We start from the raw sequence: 24,763 nt of genomic DNA, 5'->3' as shown, positions 1-24,763 counted from the left end.
TTTGTGCATGTTTGTTTAGATTGAATGCATATAGTACCATTTTACCAAAGTTCAAACATTTAAAAAATATATAATGTGTCAATTATTAAATTTATGAAACATAATCCCTGAAAAAGAAACCCTGGAGCTATAAAATTAATTGTGAAATAATAGTTTTATCCTTTTTTTCATCTATTGGTTTGTCCTGTATTTTAAAGTGTACACTAAAGAAAGTTGGTGTTGTAGTGCAGATTCTGCTGCCCTCTAGTGATAAATAGACAAATAACAACTGGTGAAAAAATCCATTGCTCTAGTCTACTCCTCCCTCTCTTTCCATCTGTCTCTCCTTCCTAAAACTCTTAATATTTTCCCTCTCTTAGGTGACAGATTTTGGCTTTGCCAAACGTGTAAAGGGCCGGACCTGGACACTGTGTGGCACCCCAGAATATCTGGCCCCAGAGATCATTCTCAGCAAGGTGAGCCAACCATGCCATTTGATATCGTGGTAGCTGTCACCTGTGTCTCCCTGAAAACAAGATATTCTACATTTAAACAAACAATGATACCAACGTTTTTTTACTGGATAGTTGTACATCTGAGTCGTCAGATATGAAACGCATGGTTACAGTTATATTGATTCAAAACGTATAGAAACATGTAGGGATGTTGATGATCATCTATAGATGGCACACATCTTAAATGTTGTTTTGATGCAACACATCATGTCACCTTTATTCATTGCTCTCAGTAAGATGCTTAAATAGCTATTCTTCAATATAATAACCACAGAAATATTTGTAATGAATATAATACTGCCAACGACACTGTGTATGACAATGACACCTCTTACATCCAAGCAAAGTGACATTGGAGTATACGTTAATTTAACTTGAATACGCTAAATATATTTCCTTGATTCTCTCTCTATAATGAACTATTTTTGTCTCCACTTCCCTCCTCCCTTGTTATATCTACCAGGGGTATAACAAGGCAGTAGACTGGTGGGCGCTGGGGGTACTGGTTTATGAGATGGCAGCAGGGTACCCGCCTTTCTTTGCTGACCAGCCCATTCAGATCTACGAAAAGATCGTATCAGGGAAGGTGAGTCTGACTCTGATTGCCATTCTGTGCTACAGTCACTATCAGGGATGCACTGATTGTGAAATTCTGGACTGATGTACGGATGTTTGAAACAACCATTTGGCTGTTGTTGCTTTTATGTTGATATGTATCCCCCTTTTTTGCCAGGGAATCTAAGACATCTTCATTATTTAAATCTTTGATTTCCGTTCACATACTGAATACAGCTGCAGTCAGCCATCTTGATTCACTCCTGATAATATGCCTTTATTTATCAAGATACTTCCTATGCATGTCAGTGTCAAATGTAACACACAAACAAACACAAGGTGCCTTTGAGACTCTTGGTAAAGTTTGAGTTTCAGTTCAGCCATGTTGGATACCGCTTGTCACACAAAGCAGGACTTCTTGTTCTAATACCCAATACCGTGAACTTTATACGGTATGATATGAATTTTTCATAAACCGCAATACTGTTGAAAAAGTGGCGAAGGGCGCTCGAGCGGTGCGGTAGTGAAAGGAGTCCCCTGGGGACGCCGCTGAAATGCATGCTGGGATACAGCGCCAAGCGTAGTAGCAGTAGCATAACTTGTGAAGCTGAATGTCAAGATGGACACTGAAGAAAATGAGACTGGAGGTGGATATACACACGACAAGGAGAGGAGCTGTGTCTGTTGTTTGGAGGTTTTTTGGATTTAAAAAAATCTAACGTGAACCAAAGAAACATTTATTGCAAATGTTGTCAAATTAAAATTGTTGCCTGAGGAGGTAACACAAGTAATTAACTCAACCACCTCAACAGAAAGCACTTATTAGAGTACAAAGAATGTATGAGAATACGATCTGCTTCAACAAGCGACGCTGGTGAAATGTCTTTCTGAAATGTTGCAGTTGTTTCATGCATTCTGACTCATGAGGGCCACCACTGATCAGGTGCTTTTTGTGGGGCCAAAACATATAAATGTAAATACATTTCCAATCATTGAAAAATAAATAAATACCGTGATACCGATACAATTTGGGAAATACCGTGATATGAGTTTTTTTGTCATACCGGCTGGCCTGTGAGGAATGTAGAAATGCATCACTTCTTCAGGCCACTGCATGTAAGCAGGTTTGGACCCAGCGTTCTAAATCTCATATTTTGGCTTTTTACTTTAGTACGTACTGCAGCTGCACTTTCTAAGTTAGTACTGTTCCATGCAGTATGCAGACAGTATCTTGCACTTTAATCATTGTCGCTCTTGTTCATATATCCACTGCTCAGTAGTGTTTGGGTCAGAATTGCCAGAATTTATTATTTTACTTTTTTCTCTGCCTGAGGATTTTACCAGGGAAACAACCTTTATGGATAGGTGTTGATGAAGTAGACAGGACCAACAATTGTAGTTGAATATATTTATTTCAAACTTTAACTAAAAACGCTCATGCTACTTCCTTCTTCTTCTTGTCTTTTGTCTCAGGTGCGTTTCCCATCTCACTTCAGCTCTGACCTGAAGGACCTGCTGAGGAACCTGTTACAGGTGAGAGCACATATCTCACTCATTCTGGTGTTAGGCCACATTTACTTTGCTCTGTGTTGTGAATGTATTATAACGTGAGGAAAACCTATTGATTAAATCCCCAGGTGGATCTAACAAAACGTTACGGAAACCTCAAGAACGGGGTCAACGACATCAAGGGACACAAATGGTTTGCAACCACTGACTGGATTGCGATCTACCAGAAAAAGGTATGTGAGAGTTTACTTTGTATATACACGTTGACTTCCTTTCTGTGGAATTCTCTTTTCAAACGGGCCTTTCGTTGTCATCAGGTGGAAGCTCCCTTCGTCCCCAAGTTCAAAGGACCAGGCGACACCAGCAACTTTGACGACTACGAAGAGGAGGAGATCCGTGTCTCCTTTAATGAGAAATGTGCCAAGGAGTTTGCGGAGTTCTAGAGTTAGAAAGTGAGAGAGGAAGGGAGTAGGAAAGTCAAAGGTAAGCTGGTCAAGTGGGAGACGTAAGGAGGAAGTACTGTCTCCTGTCCAATCACAAGCACCAGCTACAAACAGAGGGGGGGAATGGGATAGAGAAGGGAAAAAGAGCAAGGAGACTGATAACCAGCAGTGTTGCCTTTTCTGTTGTATTTAATTTATTATTCTGTCTTATTTATGGATCCCTTTATAATGAAGGTGTGCTTCAGATTCATGGGTGTTGGGAAGCCCACTTATTTAGAGTTGCCTCTACACATTTTAACACAAGATCTTCCCGGCTCTTCTATTGTTTCATTCATCATTTAGTCACTTTTGGGCCACATCACAGAGAAAGTCGGTTCTACTCTCCTGCAGGTTACATGAATTACATGATGCGTGGTGCAATTCGAGGTCTCAGTCTGCACAAAGGTTTCTTGCATTTAAACTGAAAACCTTCTCGTTGTTTTGTTAGCAAGAGGAGCAATTAGAGGTGCATTCAATGAATCACTCTCATGCACTTTTTACAATGTTTTCTAGTCTTTTTTTTTCCTTTATATACTTAAAACTCCACCGTTTCATATCATACACAGCATACGTCGAGTCAAAGTTGGCCAAAAGAAAAACTTAAAGTGGACGCATTGCATTCTCAAACAGGTTTCTGTCAGATACAAGTGACACTTGGGGGGGAGGGGTCACTAAAGTTTACTCCATCTATACTTCTTATCATTGTAGGCATAGCCAGGTTTGTGAACTCCATGTGGCTCCAATGATATCATGTCAGGTTAACAAACATGGACATTTGGATGGTTATATCTCAGTTTAATGGCGTAGTGACGGAACATTATAACATAATGGTATCTCAGGTTTGAACATATCACTTAATAAGACATTTTATCAACAGAAAGCGTTAGGATTAGCAGGTTAAGAAGACGTGTGAGACACTTGCTTATGATATAGATTTGGGAATATACTGTTCTGGTAAGCACTTAAAGGAACATAAGGGAATATTTAGACTTTTGGTTTGCGTTTTCTGAATGTTTCCTTCCAGAACATTTGGTTTTCAAACGTGACAAATCTGATTTCAAAGCACTCGCTGTTTCTGCTCAGAGCTCACCTACTAGTCAAGTTGATGCAGCATTTTGAATCAACCATTAGGCCCTCCCACGAATAGAGACCATCCGAGGCAGATTACCTTAAAACTGCGTCTAGTTGGTGCTCGATGTGTTTATGTTCATCTCCCCAGCCCTCTCCTCTTATCACTTGCTAAGTTGAGCCACACTCCACGCGACAGTCTTACATTTGACAGAGACTCTTTCCCATCTCTCTGTTTACATGCTTAATTTTTATTTTATTTTTCCATGCAAAGATGACTCAATTAAAAAAGTTAGAAGAAGGTAGAGCACCTGGAGTTTAAGAGAGCTCAGACGATACAAAAAAACATCTCAGTGCACAGGATACAAGCGGCCTGTTTAAAGTGCAAAAAGCTCTTCAGGTGCTCAATGCCTCTTTAGCTCTTGAGCTACTATGGCAAATAACTGAAGCGATGCGACAAAATGGTGGTCTTACGGAGTTTATAAAAGAAGACGTAGTGACATTAGTGTCTGTTTCAAACATTAAAATGCCTTCTTCATAGCTGTGTTGTGCCACCAAAATGAATATGTTCCGTTTTGGTTCCAAGAGGTGCTCCAGTTCTTGTCTGATTGCTTTAAAAATCCAGATAAGTTTGATGCACACAAGTCCTTCCTGTCCAAATAAAAAAATTACACATTTACAAGTTAACATCAGTGTAAATTCAAGGTGGGCTAAATGAGATGATGTGAGGTCTATGTAGCCCACATTTCATGGCCGGATTATCCAGCTAGTGGGGTCCGGGCCCCTATTAACCCATCCTCCCTCTCTCTGTACATTAGACAGTATCACTATGCCGGAATATGACATGACCCAGTTTTACTGTTCTGTAATTTGACTTAAACACTACTTTGTGAATATGCATCATGTAAGCACATCATTACCAGAATTAATGAAGGTCTTAAAGGGCAAGTGATTCAGCGTTGCACTTGAATAAAACTTGCAAAAGACTTGCAGCAGAGGCTTGGATTTATATAACTGTCACATCATACGGGATGGATGGTAGAGCGGGGAAAGATTCTAATGTCGACGTGCGACACAATTTGACAACTTTTATAGTCTATTTTCTTTGACAAGTAAAGAAGCAGGAACTATCTAAAGTCCCGTTCTAGTGTCAGATAAAGTTGTGCTTTAGTAATGTGTTTAATTAAGTTATATTACTACAAACCAACTCATACAGTTGACCTGGGGCTGTTGGGTGCTATGGACAGTTGCTTTCCTAGTTGGTAGCCTCAACAGTGTCCATTAAAAAAAAAAGGATTTGGATTATTTTCATAGAAATGAGTCACAGTACAAGGCGACCAACTTGTGACCAAAAGGGTTGATCCCCTCCCCCATACACCCACTACTTTTCATATTGTTCTTTTTGATTGAGATGTGAAACAGCTGAAAAACATTTCATTGATCAATCTTGAGTGAAAAATGATATTGGCAGATTAATGGTGGCAAAAGCTACAAAGTTGACACTCGGTTTCAGCCGGCTTATTGTTTATGAGTAATTTAACTTTTATTTTCCTTATTCTTATTATTATGACATTGTTGTAAACCAATTGTTGAGAATTCACACTCGCTGTATTACCTCCATGTCAAGTTTAATGTTGACTATATCATCATGGACAAAATGTTTGAAGTTCTAATATTATTCCGTGTCTCCTCGATGTTTTTTGCAGTGATACAACTTCCTCTTGATGCAGGCACAATGCTGGTACATACTGTCGCACTTTTTAGGGAAATGAGACCCCCATGTAAACCATGTTAACCCCCTACCCATACACACACACACACACACACACACACACACACACACACACACACACACACACACACACACACACACACACACACAGACACACTGCAAAGGGAAGCGTCTAAAGTCACGGGAACAGTGACATAAAAACACGAAGTGTAATATTTTGCAACATGAGTATCATTCCAATAAAGTTTTACTTGTAAAATTCTACTGAACGTGTGTGTGCTTCCTGGATGTTTGTATGATGGTGGAGCTCCTGTGAGTTTGGAAAACAGTAAATTGTAGATTGTGACATAACTCAAATGAAGCCTTAGTGTTGTAGCCTGGAGGTCAGACATCTATCATTGCCATCTGATGCGGAAAGGAGCCTACATCCACCCATCTGTTGACCGCCCTATTCAGTCTGATTCACCATGATATGCTTAAAAACACGTCTCCGCCCTCACTGTTTGTTCCGCGCAGTTGTGTTTCTTTGTGTCTGTTCAGATTTTATAAACGTCGGTTTGATCAAATCTTGACTGCGAACAAAGACTCTGATGCGCCCAAAGCCAATTCCACCTTAATTTTGAGTTTTGTGCTGGAGACATGCGCCATCTTCGGTCCACCTTAAGCGCACATTGTGGCCAACGAACGACAGCGTACCAGCCAGGCTTCCGTCCTCATTCTCCAGCCGGGGATCGCACTCCGGCTTCCCTGCTTTGACATAGCGTCACTTGTGAAACAGAAGAGGAGGAAGGAAGAAAAGACGCACTCGGGCCAAACCCCATCCGCACCAGCAGGAGAAGATGTCCGAGCCCAATAAGTACCGAGAGTGGATCCTGGAAACAATCGACTCTCTCCGCTCGAGGAAAGCCCGTCCCGATCTGGAGAGGATTTGTCGAATGGTCCGAAGACGACACGGGTCAGACCCGGACCGAACCAGGACAGAACTGGAGAAACTGATACAAGAGCAGACCGTGCTCAAAGTTAGCTACAAGGGCTCCATATCGTACCGGAATGCAGCGAAGGTGCAGAGGAAAAGCCGAAAGAAGAGTGAGTTTACGGCCGCTGGCAGCAGCAGCAGCAGCGGCGCGGAGGCAGCGAGGGAGCGGACCAAACACCACCATCCGAACAACAACAGTGCTCACAGCTTCACCGACCAGGAGGAGGAAGAGGAAGACTCGGAGCCCAGCCCAGGTCCCCACACTCAAACATCAGCCACCGACAAGAAGCCCAAGCCTGCCTCCAGCCCGAGTAGCGGAAACGGGTTCCAGAGCTGTGGCGCAACATCGGGCTGCGCTTTCGGGAGCGGCAGTGAAGAGGAGAAAGCAAGTGCACCTAGAGGCGAGGGATTAGGACAGCAGGGAGTGGGGGACTGTAACATAACACACGCACACGACGACGGCGGTGGCGATGCCAGCGGGATAACGCCGAGCAAAGCCGATGCAGTTCGGGGAGAAAAGGAGCGGTGTTTGTCCCGAGATGACACCCAGAACAAAACTTCCTCCGGGAGCGTCGGAGACCACCCGCAGCAACAGAGAGAGACTGCGCCCCTCAAGCCCAAACTTCGAGTCGGAGGAGGAGGGGGAACCAAAACAGCGGGGAACCACGCCAACTCCGACCTGGGCGACAGACTGGTGGCTTCTGTTCGCCGCCTGTCCGAAAAGAGCATCCGAGGGGGCTCCACCAGCGCCACCAGAGGCCACATGCAGCCGCTCGGGCTGAAGGAGATCCTGGGCTACCTGAGCAGCCAAGAGCGGCTGTCGGAGGAGAAGCTGACCCGAGGCAAAGTCAAAGTGGTCATGGAGAGAGAGGTGGCGAGGGGCCGGCTACGCAGGACCCGCTGCGGGAACATCACTTTGCCGCTGAGGGGGGTGGTGACGGAGGAGCCGAGGACCGCGGACAGACTTGTGAAGAGCGCACTGCAGGACACGGTGACAAAGGTGGGCTCCGATAACTTAATATTTCCAACACGTCCCGGCTGTACTGGGCGCTGAACGCTTGCTTGTTGATTGCTCGCTGATAAATTAATGATATTAAAATCGCACGAAAGCCACTAGGACGCGCTCGGCTTATCGCTCGCCTCGTTCATGTTTCTAGTTCTACTACGTCGATATTTTACATGTAAAAGTGTTTGGGGCATATTTCACACATTTAGTGTGTTTGTGTGTGTGTGTGTGTGTGTGTGTGTACGTGTGTGTGTGTGTACATGTGTGTGTGTGTACATGTGTGTGTACATGCGTGTGTACATGTGTGTGTGTGTGTGTGTGTACGTGTGTGTGTGTACATGTGTGTACATGCGTGTGTACATGCGTGTGTGTGTGCACATGCGTGTGTAAATGCGTGTGTAAATGCGGGAGCTACGGAGCGGTATTCCCGGCTGTGCGCGAGCACGAGCCGCTCTGGTGTCGTCTTCAAATCATGCTTAGGATCCTTTATGTTTGCTTCTCGCTCTCACGAACTTTGGCTGCGGACGGACTGGGCCTGCCTAGCGGGAGGCGGTGTCTGTCTAAACTTGAGACGTGCCGCTGCCGCTCTGTGCACGCTCGGGCCAACCTGCGGAGGACTGTTCCTCACGTAACATCGGTAAACATTTTGTGAGGGCGCGTTTTCTAACCGGGTAGTTTTGTTTTCCTCTTCCGTTTTATGCCTCATTAAATCCTTCGGATATTTTCTGACAGCACGCTCTCCTCCCTCCGCGGTGCACACTCGAGTTGTAGGCGGCTATCGTTAGCGTCAGTGGTGGAAACAGTATTCAGGTGCTTCACTTGAGTAAAAGAAGGCCTAATACATTAGTGCCAAGATACTCCATTACGAGTTAAAAGTCCAGCATTCAAAATAATACTTAAGTAAAAGTGCAATAGTATTATCAGCTAAATGTAGGCCTACTTGTAGTAGGCTCACAAGTACAAGTATACTTTACCTTTATGTGTGTATCATTATATTTATACACTGATTACAAATATAAACTGAAAAGATATAAGTGCACTGCGCATTTTAAAGTGGCCTTTTATTGTGACCAGCCTAAGGCACACTGTAATCTTGCTGTCTAATCAGCATCTTGATATGCCACACCTGTGGGATGGATGGATTATCTCGGCAAAGGAGAAGTGCTCACTAACACAGATTTACACAAATTTGTGAGCAATATTTGAGGAATCGGCCTTTTGTGTACATAGAAAAGGTCTTAGATCTTTGAGTCTTTCAGCTCATGAAAAATGGAAGCAAAAACAAGAGTTTATATTTGTGTTCATTGTATACATGACAAAATGTGTTGCATCATCATGTAGCATTTTATTGTTGTAGACAAACAAAGTTCTGATTGACTTTTTGTAAAATATTTAAATAATTTGACTCTTGAGGTTTAGTCCACCATTTTAATTTTTAGAGATGCATTTTGTTAAAAGTAGCTAAAGCTGTTCAGTAAATGTAATTATTTTAAATATTGAAGCTTGTATAAAGTTGGATAACATCGAAATACTCAAGTAAACCTGTACCTCAACATTGTACTTGAGTACATTTACTTAGTCACTTCCCACCTGTGGGAGTGGGAGTGGGAGTTGTTTGTCCTCTTTCCAAGACTCCGCTCAGGTTGCAGTGAATAAGAACTTTGCTCAAACTCAGGTGTCGCCCCTTTCACCTCAGAAAACACAATTTATCTCCAGTTTGTTCTTAATGGAGACATATTTTAATGCAACTTTCTCTGTCAATGCAGCCGCCGTCCCCCTCTCCCAGGGAGAATGAGGCGATGGAAACAGCCAGTGAAGAAGAGGATCCCCGGAGCTCAGACGAGGAGGAAGGTCTATCCCCTGTAGCCATGACAACCGATCCGGAGCTCATTGAGAAAACCTCAGAAGATGCTCCAGAGATCCAGGCGGCATCAAAGCAGGAGAGCTCCCAGCAGCAGCACAGGGGTAAAGGTGTGTCCATGTGCGTGTTGATGTGGGTCCTGGAAAGACCCCATTAATCTCCCTTTTTTTTAATTAGTAAGCCTAGTACAAACATTTAGTTACATTACCTTTTTATTATTGCTGTTTAAAATAAGTTGATGTCATTTATGTTTATTTTGTGCCTTGTTTTCCCTGTGAAGCTCACTTGTTTGTACCGATTTTGTGAATTTACTGTATAAATAAAATATCATTTCATAATAATGTTAATATCAATACACAATTATCTTTCCAACAACTGTCAAACAATATGAATTTGAATACTATAACTATTATAATAATAAGGCTTGTCTTTATCTCTTCTCTTCCCTCTTTTCCTCTGGGTTTGCTTGCTGGTCTCAGGGATGGGTGGGATTGATTCCCTCACCAGGACGGAGCTTCCACCTGTTCAAGGAGCTTCACTGTGCTCATGTAACAGCGCACACTTAGAGGAGAGAGCTGTCCGTCCTGATCAGCTACAGAAGGAGGCACATGTGAGTGAAAGCTTGTGCTTGTTTTAAATAAATGATTTCTGATCAAAATCACTATAACGACAGCAATGAAATAAAACGTTCTTTGATGCATCGCTTTACTACATCTTTGAAAAAGGCAAAAAATGCCCCAAGAATATACTAAAACATGTACTACTTCTCAAGTCCTTCACCAGTTATGGAATTAAATTGAGACACTTTAACTTGTATATATAATACTATTGTTTAAAATACCTTGATTCAAGATATTAATATTGCTTAAGTAAAAGTACCAACAAATTATTTTAATTAGCTCCGAAATATTTGTCCGAAATGAAAGTAAAAGTACTGATGAACAAAACCCAGTTTTGTGTACTAAACGCTATATTATTGAGTCTTAGTGCAGTGTTTTTGAAAGTGGGGGCCCTGACCCCCCGGGGGGGCGACAGGGGGGTCACGCAAAGTTTGAGGGAAACTGGATTTTTAAAAAAAAGTTTTAGATGTTATTAATAACTGCATATCTATCAATCTGTGTCCTTTGAGGCCAATCTTTTCATATTTTTTGTTCTTGAATCACACGACCGCCCTTGAAGCCAATCAGAATCGAGCTGCCGCTACTGAGAGTGAAACCGAGTATTTCCTCAGCTTTTGGAGCAAGTGAGAGCTAGTGAATATTTCGCTCTACAGCTGGATGAGAGCACGGATGTAGCAAATGTTGCAGAATTCAGATTTATTTCAGAAGACAATACAAAGCCCGAAGCCGTCAGTCCACAGTGACGAAGCCATCTTTGTCACAACTTTGTTGAGGAAATATTATTTTGCAAAGCACTGGAAGGTAGGACCACATGAAGAGACATTTTCCAAGTTTTAGATGAGTACATCATCTCAAATGGACTTGACTGGTCTCGTTGTGTGGGTGTGTGTTCAGATGGGGAAGTGGGGCTATGACAGGCAAAAAAAGCGGAGTGACAGCTTTGATCAGGCAGAAGGCCCCAAGTGTAGTGGCAACGCACTGCATCGCTCCATCGCGAGGCACTTGTACACATCATTTAAAAAGATTATTGCAACAGGGGGGTCCCCGCCAGAGGATAACTCTATATGGGGATCCTTGGCATGGCAAAGTTTGGGAACGCCTGTCTTACTGTGATGGATTAGCATGCATGTTATTTTAGCAGTTCAAAGCAGTGCTCATTTTTATTACATTATTATAACAGAATTGTAGTGAAGTAGAAGTTTGAAATACCATGATGAAATATACAGAAATACTAAAAAAAAAGTTTTAATTATATTTTAGAACAAAAGGCTCACCGTGTTGCATAACAAATCTTTCTGAAGAAACAATAGTTATTATCACACCAGCTCGAGTGCGCTGGAATTTGAAAATACACAACCGGAAAAAATTTGCCCCTTCCTTCAGACTTCCTTACAGAGCCCCTCCTCCAACACACACAATCTTCATCATTAAGTAAAACACACTTTCAGTGTTGCACTTGGACTAGCTCCCAGAGTCAGAGCAAACCATCCAGCTGAACTTTAAAAAAATTAATCGATAATCACAGAATTGTTCGTGACGGTTTGAAAACTCACAAAATAAAAAGAACATGAAAAATAATTAACCAGATGAGCTGAAGCACATGTGCTTGCTATCCTAGGTAATTGAAAATGTTCTCCACGGTCTCGTGGAACTCAAGTGTTGTACTACGCCTTTAAAAACGCTCCTTTGTTTGCTCTTTTCTCTGATGCGGCAGTCAGGAGAAAAATAAAGTGCAGCGTAAAGGACCCGCATACAGAGAACAAAAAAAGAGATGCAGATTCCAGTGTGTTTCTATTTGCTACATAAAGGTGCACAGAAAGTGTTCATAGAGGGCAAAAGGGAAAACCTTTCACTATTTTGACCTCTTCAATGATTTTGGGAGAAAAATGTGTTCCATTATACGAGTAAAATCCAACCATGAATATTGACAGGCATGATGGGGTAAAGCAGTTGCCACTATGTTTGTGCACGCATGCATTAACCAAAACAACACCGCACGACACATCATACATACAATACATCATCAGAAGCAATGTTACATGCACCATAAAGACCAACAACAGCACACACACACACACACACACACACACACACACACACACACACACACACACACACACACGCACACACTCACGTAAGACACAGAAATATTATTTAAAACTCTACCCAAGAATACCTCTGATGCTTTTAACATAATTTCCCCCCCTGTCTCAGATATCTTCTTTTTGTCATGCTTATCATTTTGTTGCGAATCAGAAAGTAGAATTTGTGCAATCATACAAATATCTCGGGACAATTATTGACTCAAAATTGAGCTCTGATCCAAACGGTCAAGCTGTGTGCAAAAGGGGCACCAGCGTTTGTACTGTCTTAGGAAACTGTCCTATTTTAAACATTGACCAAACCATGATGGTGATGTTTTATCGTGCTTTTATCGAGTCAATTCTGTCTTTTTCACTCATGTCATGGTTTGGTAACCTAACTTTAAAGAGCAGAAACTCTCTGAGTCAGATCATAAAGTGGTCCAGCAGACTGATTGGTGAGCCACAGCTAAACCTGGAGACCCTGTACCTCAGGCAGTTACAGCGGTTATCCAGCTCCATATTAGACGATGACTCCCACCCTCTGCACTCAGAATTCAAGCTTCTTCCTTCGGGCCGGAGGTTACTCGTCCCAAGGAGTAGAACGAAGCGGTATAAAAACTGTTTTATCCCAGCAGCTATTGCACAAATTAACACATCATAGGAGCGTCACACAGATGCCTTTTTATTTATTTATTTAAGAATTTTGAATGTTTGTACTAGTGTTTTTCTTCTTAAATGTTTTTGAAATATTTTGAGATTTGGTTGAGCAGTGTGCACTTTTTATTAGTCCTTTTATTAGAGATGTGTCAGTTGTCTGTGTTTGTTTTTAGAGTGTGTCAGGATGGATCCCTTGTCATTTTCTCTGCAAACAAAATCTACCTACGGGTACAAATAAAGAACCTGAACCCTCTCTCCTCCACATACAGGATGACACAACCAACCACACCCCCTCAGGCTTTAACAGTAAGTTCTGCTTTACAGATCATCTCAAAAGAAGTGTGTATGCGTTTGGTGGCTTGCAGTGACGACAGTTGATCACACTGCACTCTGTTTTCCCATCGTAGGTCTGGAGTGTAAGACAGAGGTTGGCATGTCGTCCTGCCTGCTCACACCCACTGCCTCCCCGAGAGACTCCGGCGTGTGTGAGGAGCGAGGGATGAACGGAGGACTTGGCGGTGGAGGAGGGTGAGTAGAGCAGAGATACTGGAGACGCTATGACTAAAGTCCAATTTGACTTAAAGCACGTTCTCACTCAACTGTAGTCCCATTTCAGTGGTCAATAAATCACCAGGCATTGCATGTTCTTTCTTTCGTGTAATCCAAGTTGACTCTTTCCCTCTTTTCCCTTTGGCCACATGAGGGAAGCATAAACACATCGGGAGGGCATCACCTTTTAAAGTGATGTGGCACATTTATCATATCCAGAAGTTATATACCACCATTATTAGTCATTTCGGAGTTGTGTCTCTGTCTCTCTGATCAATGTTAGTCTAATGTTCACTTTCTTTTACCTCTGTATTTGGTCTTCACCAACTACTAAGGGAAATATCTGTCTCTTTAGCATCTAAAAGCTACACTTGGTTCACCAGCTAGTCTCTAACTGAATCTCTATTTGCTTGACGCTGAGCCAGTACAGTAGTGTAACGACAGTTACAAAAACAATGTGAACAATGAGTTACAACTCAATATAAAGCTCTGTAAGCCAAGTATCAAAATATTGATTATAGCCTTTTAAATGAGCCAAGCCATTTCATATGAATCAGAACGTAACATATCATTCTCCTGTTTACACTAAAACAGTGCAGTTTCAATATTAAAGCTTCCATTTATTTATCAGTAAAAACATTGACCTAACAATGCTAATTGTAATTGAATAACGCTTTACCGAGTGCTCAAAGACGCTTGCTAATTCTCCCGTTCTAATAGAGCAAACACATAATTTATATATATTATTTATTTATTTATTGAGATCCAAATCTCTTAACAACCCAGAAGTTAGTACAGAGAAAAAAAAGATATAATAATAATGATAATGGTAATAACATAAAATATAGCTATAAATATTTAAACATATATATATATATAGATAGATATACACACCACCTCAATAGGAATTCTAAATAAATGCTTTCTTGAATAGCCTTGTCCTAGGTATAAAACAAATATGCAAGTACAAGCACATTGTGTAAAACAGTCTCACCTAGAATCACTAGAACTCCTAACCAATTGTCCAATCATCAAGTTTCAGTCTATTCTGTAAATTATTCGAGAAGAATAGGCAAAACTATCAGAAGGTTGTCTCTCCCAGATTAGTATTTACTGCAGGAACATGTTATGTTAGCCTCCGCCCACAACAGGTGTTATAGGTATAATGTCTGTAAAGGCACACGAGTGACAATACTCTTTTAAGTAATCATTTGATGCTTCATGAATCCAAACATAGGGAATAAACCCCTTTATAAACCCTGGAATAAAACACAAAACTACATTCCTTATTTAAGCTGTCTTCATTCCAAGAGTTTACGATTTCCAGATGTCCTTCAGGTTTTTAATTGGCCAACCGCCATCTTCCTTATCTCTCTAGGTTTATAAAGTCTGAGGGGACCATTGGGAGCCCGATGGACTGGACAGTGTCTGATGTGGTCAGTTATTTCACAGAAGCAGGTTTCCCTGAGCAGGCGGCTGCATTCGGGATCCAGGTGAGCCTGTCAATCCCATTAACGGCCACTAGAGGACACCAGAGACACGGTTAATGTCTGTACTTGAACCTCTCACAGCTGTAACCCACATCTACCTCCCCACATTGCTTTGCTCTCTTCATTAGGAAATCGATGGCAAGTCTCTTCTCCTGATGCAGCGTAACGATGTTTTGACAGGCCTGTCGATCAGACTCGGCCCCGCCCTCAAGATCTACGAGCGCCATGTAAAGGTTCTGCAGAAAACACACTTTGATGAGGAGGACTGTTAACAACAGAAGTACACACAGACTGTTGTGTCTGTTGTATCTACATATAGCTCAAGTTATCAAATACTATACAACTATATGCATGATATACAATACACTTCAATGTTCATCTCATGTGCAACATCATACACAAACACACACACACACACACACACACACACACACACACACACACACACACACACACACACACACACACACACACACACTGTGAATGCTCTGTCCCAGAAACAACACACAAAAGTAGAGCTGGAAAGGAGCCAAAAGGAGCACAAATGTTGGAGTGAGTAGGAAGACTTAAAATGTAAGATGCAGAGGATGCACAAAATAATGCAATATCCCCAATATCAAGCACTTTGAAATGTATCGACCAAACTGTGCAAAATGTTTTTATTGTGTTTATATATTAGTTTGCTCTGACCTTTATGCACATTTTGAAAGAGGTCGGGTCTGTGTGGAAGTTATAAAAAAAACTTTTGGCTTTTTGAGGCACTGATGCAAGGGTTACTTGCTTGTAGGTGTGTGTTTTGTACACATACTGTGAGTGTGTGTAGAGGCATGGAATAGTAGGTTGGATTGAGCAGAAACATTCCCTGAAACTTAGATGGTTGGCACGCTGACCCGTCAGTCGTCCTATATGTCAGGATAAAATCCCGTGCAGGGTCGATGACCTTGTACAAGGTCCTTGGACAAAGCAATAAACTCGTAATTCACCCTAGATGTTCAAGAGGTTGTTGAATCTTGTCAGCTCGCTGATCGGCAGGTAGTTGATTTTGTGTATATTTCAGATACAAAACTCTTTGACATAATGTTTTTAAGCAGAGCTCGCATTATCTGTTCTGACCTATGCATCAGCACATTGGGGGCCAGTTTCACAGACAGATTGTGGCTTAGATCAAACCAGTAACACTCAGAGACGTCAAAATGAATCCGCCGCACAAAGCTTTTCCGTTAGTGACTGTCTTAAGAAAGGACTTCTTTGCAATAGAATAGCCAATATAAGAGTTTTTCCAATAAACATGTTTGCCCCCTGGAAGGATTAAATGATCAAAACAACACTTTTTCTTGGGAGATTCAGCAATAATAACAATTCACAAAACGTATCTACTGTAAAAATGTTTGAAACATCATGCATTCTTATTACTCTACTCTTATTCTAATCATGAATCGAGAGCCATGTTTTCCCTTTATATAGTTGTTGGGTGCCACTGGTCACCATTGTAACCAGGTGATTGTAGTCATAGAAACATGGCTCTTAGTTCAGAGTTAGCGTTGGGGTACGGCAGCTTAATTTTAGGTCCCCAAAAAAAATGTAACTTGCATTAGACTCACCATAGTAGGATATTAAGACTGGACTAACACTACACACAAGTCTTTATGTTGTTGTGAAACTGGCCTCAGAAATGTTGATCAAACAAGCCGGCTCACTGAACTGAAATCAGCAGAACAATCGGATCTCACTTAGTGTAAATAGATAAAAAATGATGTCCATCCAATACATCAGCCTCCATTTGTAAGTAACTGAGAAACAACTATCTAACTGAAAGATGTTATGGCAGGGTAAAGCTGAGCCAATCAATAATCTGATAACACCAGCATTTTTCAACTATTACCGGTCAAACCTTAGAAAACCAATGCTGCCAAATGATCACACGTCTCATTCCCACCGTCACTGTCACGACAAATATTCCAGGTTTGGTATCTCTGTGCATAAATTATAAAATGATGTTTATCTTTTCTCATATCTGTGTGTTTATCTTCTGTTTGTTTAGCATAATGCTGTCATGTTCTGAATGTTTTCAGTCCACTCTCAACACACCAATAGTTCTTAAAACCTCCTCTACCTCTTTCCCCTTCACTTTCACTTACTTTGCATATCCAGAAACACGTTACAGTAGGCCTGTCACAATTCTGTTCTTAAGAATTTTCAGAATGTGAAAGAAATATTAAAATATCACAAAAAAAGACCACACATCCAAAACACAAGTTAGATTAGATTTTGGTCTCTGTTAACAAAAATGTGTAATACCCAAATCATTGAATGTTGGCTAAAGTGTTGGTGACATTGTTATGTAAAAAAAAATGCATGGAAAACAACATGCATATAACAACAGGTAGTACTGAGATTATCAAAAATGTTTGAGTTCACATACTTTAGTCTAAATCTCAAGTTATTCCACTTATTTTAACATGTATGTTACGTTCGTTGCCACTGTTATCAATCAAATCAATTCATTGTCATTAGTTGAACCTGTTGGAGAGGACAGCTGTGTCTGAGTCCAGATTCTCATGAGGGCAATGTACAGTGTCTCAAGTTATTTGTTAAAATACTTTTTTTGTAATAAAAGTTTTAATTAAAACACCAAAGTATGTCCATCCTGAGTGTGTGTGTGCATGTTCTTTGACACACGTGCTTATGTGTGAGGAAGGGAATCCAACAACAGCAGCTCCCTTCAGTCACAAGAAGTCAAAGACTGTGCTGTGTTTGAAAGACATCCGGACAAAACAGACTAAAAGTCTGTTCTTTTGGAAATAGGCTCTATACCCACATTTGTTATGACCCATCAATATTTCAGAAAGTCAGGAAGTGTTCTCCATGACAAGCTAGTGCCTGCATTTGCTGGGAGGAGGAAATGTCATGCCGCTATACCTGTCCTGGGACTCAATGCAAAGTAAGTGCTTGTGTGCGTATGATTGCACATCATTGGTTCACAAATGAAACAGGGAAGTTTATTTATACTTCCACTGACGTATCCCACAAACATGTTGATTCAAGGCAACATAGAAAAAAGAAAAGACTGATCTCTCTACTTGGAAATAAACCAAAACCACACCAGGGCAGTTCAGAACCTGAAACCTTTGGCACTGGTCGCAGCCGAAATTGGGTCATACAAGATCAACTCCCACAGTAAACAAGTGCAGACGACAGAGAAGGAGCAGGTCTGAGTGGAGATTTAGGATATCTGACCAGACAAAGGAGAGCAGTCATGCCCAGCTCAGGAGGAGCAGAGTGAGTACAACTGCTGTGATTGTGTATGCATATTTTAACTAACTCTTATATATTTAGTATTTTTCTTGAATTAAAATGTGTAACTTAGAAATTGTGCATATTGCATGTGCTGTTGATCAAGTTTAAAAAAAATATAGAGTCATATTGCTTTAAAACGTAAAGCTATTGATAAGCTATTAGGATCTTTTCATGTGTTTACAGACTATATACTGTAGTTGCTATGTGCAGAGCCAAAGAGAGTCTAAATTCAGCTCAGTGTCACATGAGGAAATTAGAGCTCCAATAGAGCCTGCATGATGTGTGAGAGTCATAATGTGTCTCTTGTTTGGAAGTCCAAAAGGAGAAGATTTCTCCACTGCCATCCTGAAGCAGAGACACAGACCCAACAGACTCATTGTGGACGAAGTGCTCACTGATCTCACCAAAGCTCACAATGAAGACGGCAGCATCGTCAGCCTGTCACAGGTCAGTGTGTGTGTGGGTGTGGATCTATATCATGTACATATGCGTATTTTGTTGAGATTTTTGGTTTGTGCACTAGGATAAGATGGAGGAGCTGCAGCTGTTCCGCGGGGACACGGTGGTGTTGAAAGGGAGGAAGCGTCGCCAAACGGTGTGCATCGTCCTGACTGATAACACCTGTGGGCAAGAGCGAGTCCGCATGAACCGTGTGACGCGCAACAACCTGCGTGTCCGGCTCGGTGATGTCATCAGGTAGATCTTATAGACTGTTACTTTGTGTATGGGGTCAAGGTCCAGGGGTTCAAAGTGTCAGGGGCCCCTCTGGTCGTCTAGCCTTCACCCACAACATTTCACTTAAAGACAAGTACCAACGAGGAAGAGACTTAAAATGACCCCAAAGAAACATAAAACTAATTCAAAGAGAAACCAATAGACAACGAACAGACTCAAAAATTACAAAAAGATTCTAACAAGATCTTAACAAAACAAAACAAAAAAGATCTAAGACACTCAAACCTACTACAAGGATACTCCAAAAACTACAAGACATAAACCAACTATATGTAGAAATAACCACAATAAACACCTCTAAAAACACAGAAATGGCAAAAAAAAGACCAATAATACAATGATAATTGAAAAGGGACACATAAGTACCACAAATAGACAAAAATCAACAAAGAGATTTAAACCAGCTACAAAGAGACTCCAAAAACTATAACCAACTACCAAAACACATAAAAAGGGTAAAAACTGAAACAAAAAAATGACTTAAAAAGACCACATAATAGCAAAGAGATACTAAGTATAAACAGGTTTAAAATAATGTATTTGTGTTTCGCTTCTATTGAAAGCTGGGGGGGGGGCTTTTGCATGTCTGTACCCAGGCCAACATTGTAATCCGCCCTTGGTATGGAGTAACATGTGAGGTTTGACGACAGTATATGAAGTGACCAGGATGTCGATGTGTTTTTTTATAACAGTATTCATGCCTGCCCTGATATCAAGTATGGGAAACGGATCCATGTCCTCCCAATAGATGACACCATTGAGGGCCTGTCTGGAAACCTCTTTGACGTTTTCCTCAAACCGTACTTCCTGGAGTCTTACCGGCCCGTCCATCAAGGTACTGAAACTCCTCTGCTGATGTTACCCTGATCCTCCCCTCTGCATCTCATAGAGCTGATGGATAGTCCCTGTATGTGATGACTTTTTACCTGTGTTTCCAGGGGACATCTTCTTGGTGAGGGGGAGCATGAGGGGGGTGGAGTTCAAGGTGGTGGAGACTGACCCCAGCCCTCACTGCATCGTAGCCCCGGACACTGTCATCTACTGCGAGGGAGACCCAATCAAAAGGGAGGTCTGTGACACATCCAGCCTCTTCACCAGCTCTGTACTGAGATCAGGATGTCACTGAGTACATTTACTGTAGTACTTTACTTAAGTACATTTGTTAGGTACTAATACTTTGAGTGTTTTCATTTCCAACCAGCAAATATTGTACTTTTTACTTCACTTCATGTATTTGCTAACTTTCTGTCTCACTATTTGTTACTTTGCAGGTCAAATAAAATATAACGAAGAATGATTATGTTTTTTTTTAAAGTGTATTAAATGGAACAAACATTAAGTAGATCCAGCTTTTTTAAGGGAGTTGCTGCTTTCATTTGTCTTATGTGGTGGTAAAAAAGGCATATTTGGTTGTTAGACTAATGGCTGCACAAAATAACTAAATTGAACATATTACTTTGGCCTCTGGAAAGTCGGAAAGGCATTTCTGTCAGTAAATGCACCAAACGATTATTCGAGAAATGAATTGGCAGATAAATGGATTAAAACCAACAGAATCTTTAGCAAAGTCGCCAAAGTCCTCCAGCCTGGATAGTTTCATGTAACCTTGTATGCATCAGGTGCCGGCCACTGAGCATACACCACGATCATTACAACAAATAAACTCAAACAGGGCTGAATCTTGTGTATCACCCTCTGATAGGACGAGGAAGAGAGCCTTAACGACATCGGCTACGACGACATTGGAGGCTGTCGGAAGCAGCTGGCGCAGATCAAAGAGATGGTGGAGCTTCCTCTCAGACACCCGGGCCTCTTCAAGGCTATAGGAGTGAAGGTGTTGTAGCTTGACCCCATACACTCTGATCTCTGCTTCCTTTTTTATTTGAGCATTATTCTCTTTTATTTACTCAAAGTATTCTTCTGTCCTCTCTCTCAGCCCCCCAGAGGGATCCTGCTGTACGGCCCTGCAGGCACAGGGAAGACCCTGGTGGCCCGGGCTGTGGCCAACGAAACTGGGGCCTTTTTCTTCCTCATCAATGGTAAGGGAAAATAGGATATGACCCTGTTCTTACTGTATGTATAGCTCTCTTTGTATAGGAGGAAATGTGTTTAACATGCCGTGCATTATTCTGTGAAAAGGTCCGGAAATCATGAGTAAGCTGGCAGGAGAGTCAGAGAGCAACCTAAGGAAGGCGTTTGAGGAGGCGGAGAAGAACGCTCCGGCCATCATCTTTATTGATGAGCTGGACTCCATCGCTCCTAAGAGAGAGAAGGTGAACAATAGATAGGAAGTGGCTGTGTACAGAGCTGTGGTGCAGAAACTCTCTATCAAGTCCACCACCAAAACCATTGGTGTGTGTGTGTGTGTGTGTGTGTGTGTGTGTAGACCCATGGTGAAGTGGAGAGGCGTATAGTCTCGCAGCTCCTGACCCTGATGGATGGCCTGAAGCAAAGAGCTCATGTAGTCGTCATGGCAGCCACAAACCGACCAAACAGCATTGACCCTGCTCTGAGACGCTTTGGTCAGCACAGCAACCTAAACAATCATATACACACATAAACACAGATGCATTTACAAATGGTGACGTCTCTCTCCAGGCAGGTTTGACCGGGAGATTGACATTGGAATCCCTGATTCCACCGGCAGACTGGAGATCTTGCAGATTCACACCAAAAACATGAAGCTCGGGGACGACATTGACATGGAGAGGGTGAGAGAGAGTAGCAGCCCGGGCCAAGACAAACTGACAGTTGATTATGCTTCAACTATCTGGACTAATATTTCTGATGATTTGCTTATTTTTTGTCTTATGTGACAGCAAATTGAGTGCTTTTTGGTTTTGGAATGTTATTAATTTGACGAGAACACTAAATAAATTACTGGGCATATTAATGGATAGTAAAAATAATTGTTAGGGACATGTTACAGAATTACATTTTGTCCACAGCCCCTTCATTTTAAAGATTGTTATTTTTTTATAAACTGTATTATAATATGTTTCTCATGCAAATAAAAATGTAACAATATTCTTTCAGATAAAACTTCTGGGAGTCAATTAAAAAAGTGATTCAATTAAAGTACACATCTTTAATTTTAAGAAAACCCCAGCTTAGCAACATAACATTTACATGAATTCCAGTGGACTCCTGTAAACTTTACATTATATAAGAAGTTAGGGAAAATGGAATTGTGACTTTCTCTACAAATATGTTGTTCTCATTAATGAATGTTTAAGTGTTAAACCTCTTATAATGACAGATTCAATTGAGTTCAGTCAGACCGGCCAGTTCCATCAAATGATGTCTAATTTTAGTGTTAAAAAACAAACACTGGTTGCATGCACCGACATTTTGAAACGCATATGTGCTACTTAGTGAGTTAATAATAAAATCCCTAAACCTTTTTCAGATTGCCAAAGAGACCCACGGTCATGTAGGCGCTGACATGGCTGCTCTGTGCTCTGAAGCTGCTCTGCAAGCTATCCGCAAGAAGCTGACCCTCATCGACCTGGAGGATGATACCATCGATGCAGACCTGCTCAACTCACTGGCTGTCACCATGGACGACTTCCAGGTACACACGCAATTTAAACCAACACGCATACACTTTTTTGCTCATCCAAAGATAGTGTGGGTTATTTAAGTTTAACTTCTGTTACAGTCATTCCTGCCAAGAGTACAGATGTTAGAGACCCAACAACTCTGACCAATCAGAACAACGGGTCTTTTCCAAAACAGGGCCTTAAAGAGACAGGCGCTCAAATAACATAAAACATTAAGGCAAAACTTAAACGAGGACTTTAATGAAGTGTATTATGTCAACCAATTTCACATAACTGTAAAAGGTTAGTTAAAAGCACCTAACATTTTTTATTTAAACTGCTTCCAACCAGCCTAATATGTGATATCTGTTGACATTTAATTAAATTCACTGTTTCAGTTTTTCAGTGCATGCTCTAGTAGTAGAAAACGCAAATGCAATACAAAAGAACCTGAAATTAGCATTAATGCCTCCAAAAACGCAAGTGTGCACGTTGTGTACAACCACACTTAACGTAAATGTTTTGTAATGATACATAAATAAAGAAGAGTGATGCATTTCTGCTCCCTGACGTTTAACATGTCCTCTCTCAGTGGGCGCTGAGTCAGAGCAACCCCTCGGCTCTGAGAGAGACTGTTGCAGAGGTGCCTCAGGTGAACTGGGAGGACATTGGAGGACTGGACGAGGTCAAGAGAGAACTGCAAGAGCTTGTCCAGGTGAGAGACACTCACACACTCACACAAGCATGTTATGTGCATACCTACAAACAAAAGCCCCATCGGGGGTCCTTCCATCTCCACCTCGCTCTCCTCAGTACCCTGTGGAGTATCCAGACAAGTTCCTGAAATTTGGTATGACTCCGTCTCGCGGAGTGTTGTTCTACGGCCCTCCAGGCTGCGGGAAAACTCTGCTGGCTAAGGCCATCGCCCACGAGTGCCAAGCTAATTTCATCTCCATCAAAGGACCCGAAATGCTCACCATGTGGTTTGGAGAATCTGAGGCCAATGTCAGAGACGTGTTTGATAAGGTGAGAGCAGAAAAAGGAAAATGAGGCATTCTGGGATCATTCATTTCACACTCTAACTTGTAACCCCCTCTGCCTACAGGCCAGACAGGCAGCCCCCTGCATCTTGTTTTTTGATGAGTTGGACTCTATTGCCAAATCCAGAGGAGGGGGAGCAGGGGATGGAAGCGGTGCAGCTGACAGAGTCATCAACCAGATACTCACAGAGATGGACGGCATGTCGGACAAGAAGAATGTTTTCATTATTGGAGCCACGAACAGGTGCACATGTGGGAGTTTTGTGTTCAGGGATTGTTAGACACATAGAAAGTCCTGATCTCACTTCCTGTACCCCTCTTGTCCCACCAGGCCAGACATCATTGACAGTGCCATCCTGCGGCCGGGTCGTTTGGACCAGCTCATCTACATCCCGCTGCCGGACAAAGCGTCTCGCACAGCAATCCTGAACGCCAACCTTCGCAAGTCTCCTATTGCAAAAGTTAGTGATACACACATACAGAGATTAATTACTTTCTTATCTACACAACATGGAAGCACAATCTGCGTTTGTATATCAGCCAATAAGAACACCTTACCTGTGTCTGGTGAAGGTCATGGGCTAGATTTGTTCTTAAGCCTAACAACAGAGCCAATAGGAGGTGAAGAAGTCTAGTTTTCTCTCAAACTGCTTGAAAGACAGTTATTATGATTTGTTGTCCAATAATGACAAAAATAAACTGTCTACTCCAGAGGCACGTTACTATTCTACATCTTCCTCTCTTCTTCCTCTCCTTCCTGTAGGATGTGAACCTGGACTTCCTTTCTGGCATCACTGAGGGTTTCTCTGGAGCAGACCTGACAGAGATCTGCCAGCGGGCCTGTAAGATGGCCATCCGTGAGGCCATCGAGGCCGAGATCAAGGCTGAGCGCGAGAGGCAGAACCGACCCGGCGTCCCCATGGTCAGACTGTCAGACTGGCGGCTACAGCTGCATGCTTGATCCTACACCATACTATAATATGTTAAGCAGGAGAACAATAACTGGTGTAGTAGCCGATTATGCAAAATAGAATGTTCAAAGGCCACTTAATCTACGAGACGAATT

The 24,763-nt window shown here is 41.8% G+C and overlaps 3 protein-coding genes across 3 annotated transcripts; all 3 read left to right on the top strand.

Annotated features, from left to right (window-relative positions):
* Positions 1-359: 359 nt before the first annotated feature.
* LOC104956098 (cAMP-dependent protein kinase catalytic subunit alpha-like) lies at positions 360-5,977 on the top strand (the record flags this gene model as incomplete). The annotated part of the gene is made up of 5 exons (XM_010783540.1): positions 360-455; positions 958-1,080; positions 2,523-2,582; positions 2,687-2,791; positions 2,876-5,977. Coding segments are annotated over 5 exons (510 nt in total), but the record flags the coding sequence as incomplete, so codon positions are not given.
* Positions 5,978-6,542: 565 nt separating this feature from the next.
* Positions 6,543-17,713, top strand: samd1b (sterile alpha motif domain containing 1b). Its single transcript, XM_010783539.1, has 7 exons — positions 6,543-7,816; positions 9,589-9,793; positions 10,163-10,293; positions 13,314-13,350; positions 13,452-13,572; positions 14,972-15,086; positions 15,212-17,713. Exons 1-7 carry the CDS (start codon positions 6,680-6,682, stop codon positions 15,353-15,355), a joined length of 1,890 nt encoding a protein of 629 aa, XP_010781841.1. The 5' UTR covers positions 6,543-6,679; the 3' UTR covers positions 15,356-17,713.
* A 540-nt stretch (positions 17,714-18,253) lies between these two features.
* Positions 18,254-24,757, top strand: zgc:136908. Its single transcript, XM_010783538.1, has 16 exons — positions 18,254-18,362; positions 18,695-18,827; positions 18,904-19,076; positions 19,808-19,950; positions 20,054-20,184; positions 20,818-20,949; positions 21,052-21,154; positions 21,255-21,388; positions 21,502-21,637; positions 21,714-21,826; positions 22,525-22,689; positions 23,250-23,372; positions 23,471-23,683; positions 23,763-23,941; positions 24,029-24,158; positions 24,461-24,757. Exons 1-16 carry the CDS (start codon positions 18,340-18,342, stop codon positions 24,656-24,658), a joined length of 2,229 nt encoding a protein of 742 aa, XP_010781840.1. The 5' UTR covers positions 18,254-18,339; the 3' UTR covers positions 24,659-24,757.
* The last annotated feature ends 6 nt before the right edge of the window (positions 24,758-24,763 follow it).

Source organism: Notothenia coriiceps, unplaced genomic scaffold (genome assembly GCF_000735185.1).
Source record: "Notothenia coriiceps isolate Sejong01 unplaced genomic scaffold, NC01 NC01_scaffold00025365, whole genome shotgun sequence".
In the NCBI taxonomy this organism is placed as follows: domain Eukaryota; kingdom Metazoa; phylum Chordata; class Actinopteri; order Perciformes; family Nototheniidae; genus Notothenia; species Notothenia coriiceps.
This window is presented reverse-complemented; position numbering and strand designations above follow the sequence as displayed.